Source organism: Medicago sativa, chromosome 2, assembly GCF_051527215.1.
Source record: "Medicago sativa cultivar Bolivia chromosome 2, Bolivia_mono, whole genome shotgun sequence".
NCBI classification, from domain to species: Eukaryota; Viridiplantae; Streptophyta; class Magnoliopsida; order Fabales; family Fabaceae; genus Medicago; species Medicago sativa.
Window position 1 is genome coordinate 25,823,861 of NC_140750.1, and position 8,429 is coordinate 25,832,289.

An 8,429-nucleotide genomic window follows, 5' to 3' on the forward strand; every position below is an offset into this window, starting at 1 on the left:
ATGCTTAAACTCTTAAATTTTTGAACAATTTTTTGCAGACATGTTTAGAACATTACTAAAAGTTCGTCCGCAAAAAATTATCGCAAAATTTGATTTCTACATCCAGATTTTATTACTTTTTATCTTTAACTTTTGTCGTTTTAAAAAATTCATATTTAATTCATTTCATGTCAGAAAATTCTAAATTTTAGTAAACGAACCTTTCATAGTGTTCTAATCTTGTCTCAAAAAAATCGTTCAAAAATTTAAGAGTTTAAGGATAATTAATCAAACTTTGTTTTAGCAGGGACTAAAATTATAAGTAAATTTTTTTTATAGGGACTAAAAATGCTATTAAAATTAAGTAGGGACTAAACTTACAAGGTCGTTATTTTATAGGGACTAGAAACATAATTAACCCTTTTTTTTATGAGCTTCTATAAGCACGTTAATTGGAGTGTCCACTGTCCACATTTTGTATTGGATAATAAAATTTTGGAGTTGCGACTAGCCAAAAAAAAAAAATCAATCTTTCACAACATGATGAATCTATAAAATTTATGTTTTGTTAGGATATTTATTCACATTTTGTATTCAGGAATATCTCTAATACAATTAGTCAGTCAATATATTTTTTTATACAATTATTTTCAGTGCATGAAATTTGTTGGATTTAATGTGTGGGTTAAATATGTTATTGCTCCCTATAAATATGCAACTTTTCGTTTTAGTCCCTCTAAAAAATTTCTTCAACTTTTAGTCCCTCAAAAGTTTTCCATCTTCACTTTTGGTCCCTCTTTTAAAGTAAACTCATATGTAGAATTCATATTTTTGAATAAAATTTTGCAGAAAAATTCAGAATATTATAAGAATCTCTTAAAAAAAAATTAGAATTTTTTAACAAAACATGAATTTAATATGAATTTTTATATTTTTTACGGTTAAAAAATCATATTTAACTTATGTTTTGTTAAAAAATTCTAATTTTTTTGAGAATTGTTTTTACAATATTCTTTACAATATTCTATATATTTCTGCACAATTTTTATTAAAAAATACAAAAATTAAATTAAAAATAGGGACCAAAAGTAGTGATTGAAAATTTTATAGGGATTAAAAGTTGAAGGAAAATTTTAGAGGGACTAAAACGAAAAGTTGATATATTTATAGGGACCAAACACATATTTAACCCTTAATGTGTATACATCGACAATGCAATTTTTTTACACATACATCAAATCAAATCACTTTATAGCGCTATTTGTTTAAGTTAACTCCTGAAATATGTTTACAAATGTCTCCTTATCATGATTTGATCGAATAAATATGTAAAAAAGTTTGAACCTTAATCACAGCGTCAGACTTGACCATTTCGACATTTTTATCGGTTGGACTACAACATTTTTATCGGTTGGACTACAACTTGTAAACCATGTGTAAACAAGTTTTACACTAGTTGTCTCTCAAAAAAAAAAGTTTTACACTAGTTGTTAGTGCATTGAAACTAATCTAATCACAGATAACCAAAATAATTGAAAAAAAATTAAAATTCGAAAGGGTAAATTCAACTTTGTTTGACAGTAACATGACTGTGGAAAGTTATTAGGAACCTTTAACCCTCTATAAGCATGTTTATCAGAATATGTGAACAAATTACGTGACTTGAATGTCAAATGTAGAACGCATATCATTGATTGTACACGTTTTCTGAATTCTTCTAGTCATTATTCTTCGTTTTCTTCTCCAAAATTTCTATTTGTACTTTGTGAAGTAAATAACGTCTCATTGTATTATTTTGACATAAGATCACAAACGTGGCCACACACGTTTTTGATAGTTGTCACCATCTTTCGAATTTTCTTTGCAATTTTCAATGGCCAAAAAATCACATGATTAAGGCATCAATAATATGGATTTGATTTAGGTGCACTACAACCGCATATAGTTTCCAATGAGTTAGCTCCACATTCCTTTTTTACCTTCTGTATCTTTAATGAGATTGCAACTTCTATTACTAATTTAATATTGGAGAATGTTAACTAGTGCCCCCGGGGCATTGGTTAAGCAGTTAAAAGAGGTAAGATTTTATTAAAAAGTGATGTAATAATTAGTTAGTCAAAAGTAACAGTTTATATTTCTAAGACAATTTTTCTACTTTTGGATTCCTTAACCAGTGCCCCGGGGGCACTGGTTAACAAGACCCTTTAATATTTAATGAAATGATATAAGTTATTTTTCTTTAAAAAATATTCTTCAAATCTAAAATACTAAGTTCGAAATTTAAACTGTATGATCTTATTAGACGACTGAGATATGTCATGCATGTGACCATAACGACTATACATAATCTAAATTTAAATAAAGAAAACGCTAACTAGTGGTCCAGACGGGTGGCATTAGTTAAGGAATCATACCACATTTAGGGCACAAAAGGAGGAACAAATCATGATGAGTAGTTTCAATATTGCAGTTTGCCTCTTTGCGTTGCTTAATGTTTATCATTATCATTTATCATCAAGCCGTTTATTGTTGAATATTCAATAATTAACTAGGGAAACGCTACTCTTAGTCGGGTCCAACTTCAATTAGTAAAAGTTTAACAACAAATTATTAATTGACACTCAAGTCTCAAAGCCATACTAGTAGAGTAGTAGTAATATTTTGAAACAGTACCCCAATTACCTACAACCTTATTAATGACTTGGGTTTGTGTCAACTAATCAGTTGCAATATCATCAACACCGAACTAATAAAATTCAATTCACTAAATGACTAAAATGCTCCCTCGTACCCTAGGAATTATGCCAGTATATAGGGGGAATTCTTTCATTGAAAATGGGACCATACTTTGGGATTATGGTTTTCTTGTCCACGGTTTTGGTTCAATTATGATAACAAGTTTGTGTAAGGATTGATTAATACTCTCTATATTTTTATCAACGTTATTTTCTTGGTTAATGGTATCATGTTTTTTTTAATGGAAATGTTAACTAGTGCCCCTGAGCACTAGTTAAGGATCTTAAATGGTAACTTTTTACAAAAGTTTGTGTAATCAGTGCATCGAAAATTAAAAACTTTGATATTTTAAAAAAATAATTACCTAATTTAGCATTCTTAAAGAGTGTCCCGGAGGCACTCATTAACGAGACCCTTTTTTCAATAATGATTTTTTTTACGCACAATATTATTACTGCTATGATCTCAAATATAAGCGAAAGTTGATATAGCCTAAAATTTGAACTCAATGCATCAATATTTTTTTTAATCAACTTTTCTCATAATTTATTTACTAGAAACAAACTTCATTATTATTGTTGTAAATTGAAAATGCTGGTCTAAACCTTTTTTTCTTTTGACTGGATATTGGTCCAATATAATTCCTTAATGTATCATAAATTGAGCATTATAACTTATTGTCATATTCAATATATTATATTAATTTATTATTATTATTATTATTATTATTATAATTTAGAGTCATGCTAACAAATGCCTTAATGATATTGTTCAAAGAATTCTCAAAAAAAGAAATTTTATTTAAAAAATGTAAGTCAAAGATTTGACAAAGCAATAATTACATACTTTTCTATATTTTATAATTATTTACTAAAAACAAAGAATATATTATTATATAAAAAGCTAAGTCAAATAATTTATATATCATTAATTCTGCCTTTATATATTTTAATATTTTATTAAATATTATCAAATTTTAATTATAACAGTCCAACCACAATCAGACCATTTAGTCAAAAAAACACTATTTGACCATTAAACATAAACCAAATCGTTCGAAAAAACTCGAGTTAAATCTCGACAAAAACTATATTTGATCATATTTAACGTATTTTTCCGGTCATATTCAAGATTAGCGGCGCCATATTTCTGACGAGATCTGAGGTGAAAATCACTACTCCCTACGTCCTAAAATGACACGAGTTTGTTCGAATATGTGCACTATTTATATAACATATTTTGACTATATTTTTCTACTAATATATAAAGACAAATAATCATTTATAAGATGTTGAGGTTGTCTTCATGCATATTTTCAAAATATCAATTTTATTAAATAATTTTTGCTAATATATACCCCCTCCGTCCCTAATTATAAGCACTCTTTGAGAAGTTTTTGTCCCTAAATATAAGTCTTATTCAAATTTCTAGATGTATTTTTTTTCTAAACATACTCATAATTAATACCCACAATTTAGTAATATTCACAGACAAAATACACATTAATTATACTAACAACTTTTCTTAAAAAATGTGAAAAATACTCCCTCCGTTTCAAAATACATGTCCAAGTCAACCACTTCACACATGTCAATGCACAATTTTGACTGTTAATATCTTTAATTATCTAAAGTAAAAAATTATAAAAATTTAATATTTTGAAAATATTTGTCGAGACAAATCAAACAACATCTTACATGCTAATATTTGTATTTATAGATTAGTTAAAAAATATGGTCAAAGTAAGTCAAGTGAATAGTGCACATTGCAAAAAATGGACATGTATTTTGAAACGGAGGGAGTACTAAGAGAGCTTATATACAGGGACGGAATGAGTAATTAAAAACATTAAGTGACAAAATTGTACATTGACACATGTAAACTAGGTCAGTCATTTTGGGATTTTGTTGGTTGTTTCACATCCCTGTATATAAACATTCATTTGACTCTAAATATATACTCTTTTTCAAACTACTAGATGCATTTATTATTTTTTCTTAAATATACCCCTAATTAATACTACTAATTTGACTTGAAATATGAAAAACCAAATTTAATACACATGCAAACAAATGACAATTTAGTAATATTAGCACACAAAATATACACATTAATTGCACTAACAACTTTTTTTAAAAAAATGAGAAAAAGGCAAAGTGAGCTTATATATAAAAACCGAGGGAGTATGTATTAGCAAAACTTATAAAAATTTAATATTCACACACAAAATATACACATCAATTGCACAACAACATCATACACCTTCCGGTCATTATTATATGTAAAAATGCACATTTTAGGTCCATTCAATAAATAATGTATGTGGTTTATAAATAATGTATGTGGTTTGTATAAACCACATACATAATTTATTGAATGAACCTAAAATACAAATTTTTGCTTATAATAGTGATCGAAGAGTGTACTATATATTAGTATTTGTCTTTATATATTAGTTGAAAAATATAGAGCAAATATATTATTTGAATATACACCCTCCGGTCACAAATATAAGCAAAAATTCACTTTTTAAGTTCATTCAATTAATGATGCATGTGGACCATTAAATAGACCACATACATCATTTATTGAATGAACCTAAAAAGTAAATTTTTGCTTATACTTCCTCCGTCTTTTTTTATAAGCAAAAAACACTAATTCGCACTTATTAAGAAAACCAATACTTAGTGATTTGAGGTATAATTTTTTGTGTTCTCCTTGGAATAAGTTTCATGGAAAGATGTAAAAATAATTCTCATTGGTTAAAAATTATGGAGAAAATAAAAAGAGAAACAAATTGAATGCAACATGCATTTAATTTTATATTGGAAAAGATGATTTGTTTGAAAAAACACAATAATAACATAAAAGTTGGTGTTTTTTGCTTATATTTTAATACAAAGAAAATGAAATTTTTTTGCTTATATTTTAGGACGGAGGGAGTATTTGTGACCGGAGGGTGTACACATAATCAAGTTATGTTATTTAATTTAGAATGGAGGGAGTAATAATATGATAGGAAAGTGGTGAGAAAGATATGTACAAGTCAAACATTTTATTGTCATTAAGGAAGTTTTGGTTTCCTCAAAGGAGTCAGAATTCTAACGCATGCTTTTACTCCTTTTTCCCTCATTTTATTATTGCATTTAATGTACAAGTCATCATTAATAAATTATTTTTATAATTATTCTACATGCACAACTTCTTTTTTTCATGATAAATACAAGAAGCCAATACTCCATAACTGATTGAAATTTAATCACAAAGAATAAGACCAAAACCTCATTAATAATTTAATTTTTCATATTAAATTCACCTCCTTCATAAAACCCACCACTTCTTTCCCCTTTGACTAATTCACATAAACATCAACCATTTTTTTCTTCTCTTCTTCTCTTCATTCTCTCATTCTCTCTACCATGGATGATGATCAAGATCATCACATGGCATGCACGTTGGATCTTAATCTTAAACTTGGATTAGGAAGTTATGTGCAAAACAATGTGAACAAACCTTTGGTTGATTCAAAAGAAGAATTGGCCACTGATTTGAACCATGATAGGGCAAATGAATTGAGTTTGAAGAGAGTGCATGAAGAAAAACAAGCAAACACAGTTGAAGAAGAAATTGCTATTGACACCACCAATGACAACAACGGGTGCTCAAAGAAATTGAGGCTTACAACTGAGCAATCAACCAAGCTTGAAAATGCCTTCAAGCGTCACAGCACAATTAACACCGTAATATATTACTCTTTGAATTTTCTTTTCATTTTTCATTAGCTTGAAATTTTTTTTTTTTTATTAATTATTAATTTTATGGAAGCTAATTTTGTATGGTTTATAATTTATCATGTATTTTATTCGTTACTGTTTTATATATCATTGTTAAATTTTCATTTATCAAAATTTAAGGGAATTGATTTTTTTTGTTTCGGTTTTACATGCAGGCTCAAAAACGGGCACTTGCTGAGGAATTGAATTTAAAGCAAAGACAGGTTGAAGTTTGGTTCCAGAACAGAAGAGCAAGGTATGAATCATTTGGTTTAATTGGGTCATTTCAATTTTAAAATTTTTATTATTTTTTCTTTCATGGCTCAATATTTGTTTGATCTTAATCTAACATATTTTCTTCATCAACTTTTCACTTCTGATCACTTGGATTTCTTCTTGGTTTTTTTTTTTTTTTAATGTGTTCCATCATTTTACCCTGACTACTACGTCAGAAATTCTTGACAAAATTGTCTTTTCAAAAAATAATTTGTGTTGGTAAATCATCCAATTTATTATTTGTTGACTATTTCAAAGAGATATATCTCGTTTTTGCAAAAATAATTTATCTCAAAAAAGCTAATTTTTAATGTAATTTTAATATTATGTATACCACTCAAGTTTTAAAATTTCATTTTGTATTTATGATATTAAAAAATACATCAATAATTAATAATAATATTTTTATAAAATACTATTATCTTTCATTTATCATTTTTCTTATTCTGTGTGAAGTGAACAAAGTTGACAGTTATATGAAATAGAGGATAAAAAATATTTTTTATTGATTAGACTGTTGAACACTACAATTTGGAGACTAAAAATTGAATATTTTTTGTTTGACTTGACTATACTACTTTCTAAGCAATTATACAATTGACTTTTCAGGACTAAGCTGAAACAAACAGAGGTGAACTGTATATATTTGAGGAAATGTCATGAGAAACTAAGTGAGGAGAATCTTAGGTTGAAGAAGGAATTAGAAGAACTGCGTGCATTAAAAGTTGGACCATCAAACACAACTCAATCATCTAAAGCTGCAAATTGGACCATTTGTTCATCATGCAAGAAAATATGGAAGCCCAATGAGGAGGATGTTGTTATTAAGAGCAGCCACAGCACCATAGAGTTAGATTAAAGGCTAAAGAATTTAATTAATTGATTGGAATATTATTAGTAGTAGTATCAATTATCAAATTAAATTAACACCGATATTTAATGAGTTAGATGGAAAAAAGGTACACAATATCTCAGTCCGCACACCAAATTATGATGTATAGGACTGCGGTAGGTTACCTAAAGATATAATTAGATATATATTATTATCAAAATTAAGAAAACAAATTTCTTTATTGTATTGTGCTTTTGAATTTTCTGTAAATGTATATAAATAAATGAATGAATAAAATGCAATTTTAGGCAAAATGGTACGGATATGAGTACGTGTTTGTGTTTGATGGTTTGAATTGAAATTCAGCAGATGAGACAAATTATATGACCACTATCTTTGGCCTAGTCAACTATTTTTTTTGTTACTTTTTTTGTCAAGTGTGACTTATCGATAGTCAACTAATTTGAAACCTAAAGTCAAGGATAAAATTCTCTTATATTATGTGTCACACATGATGTGTGGTATGAGTATCTACGTTGAAATTTATATGATATAATAATACTAATGTTTCTATGGCTAATTCAATTCAACGTTTGCATTCATAAGATAAAAAACAATTCTATGTACATAAAGGAGAGCACGTAGGTAAAAGATTGAGACATGAATCCAATCTAAATCTAAAAACGCGTTTTTGAATCTAAATTAAAAAAGAAATCTACTTGATGATGATCCAATCATGCAATAGTGTTTATATAAGATGAAATATATATTTTTAGTTCAATTAAAGGTTTTGAATTCAAGAATGCAACAAACGTTAAAACTTATAAAGATGA

The 8,429-nt window shown here is 27.5% G+C and overlaps 1 protein-coding gene across 1 annotated transcript; it reads left to right on the forward strand.

The window, feature by feature from the left end:
- The first annotated feature begins 5,961 nt into the window (after positions 1-5,961).
- On the forward strand, positions 5,962-7,910 carry LOC146945805 (homeobox-leucine zipper protein HAT4-like). The gene is made up of 3 exons (XM_085748856.1): positions 5,962-6,455; positions 6,665-6,744; positions 7,374-7,910. The coding sequence occupies exons 1-3, from the start codon at positions 6,135-6,137 to the stop codon at positions 7,621-7,623; spliced, it is 651 nt and encodes a 216-aa protein (XP_085604982.1). The 5' UTR covers positions 5,962-6,134; the 3' UTR covers positions 7,624-7,910.
- Positions 7,911-8,429: the final 519 nt, after the last annotated feature.

Coding starts and splice junctions, on each gene's coding strand:
- LOC146945805 (XM_085748856.1), top strand. CDS start 6,135: ATGGATGATGATCAAGATCATCACATGGCATGCACGTTGGATCTTAAT. Junction 6,456..6,664: donor GTCACAGCACAATTAACACC/GTAATATATTAC, acceptor TTTTACATGCAG/GCTCAAAAACGGGCACTTGC. Junction 6,745..7,373: donor TTCCAGAACAGAAGAGCAAG/GTATGAATCATT, acceptor TTGACTTTTCAG/GACTAAGCTGAAACAAACAG.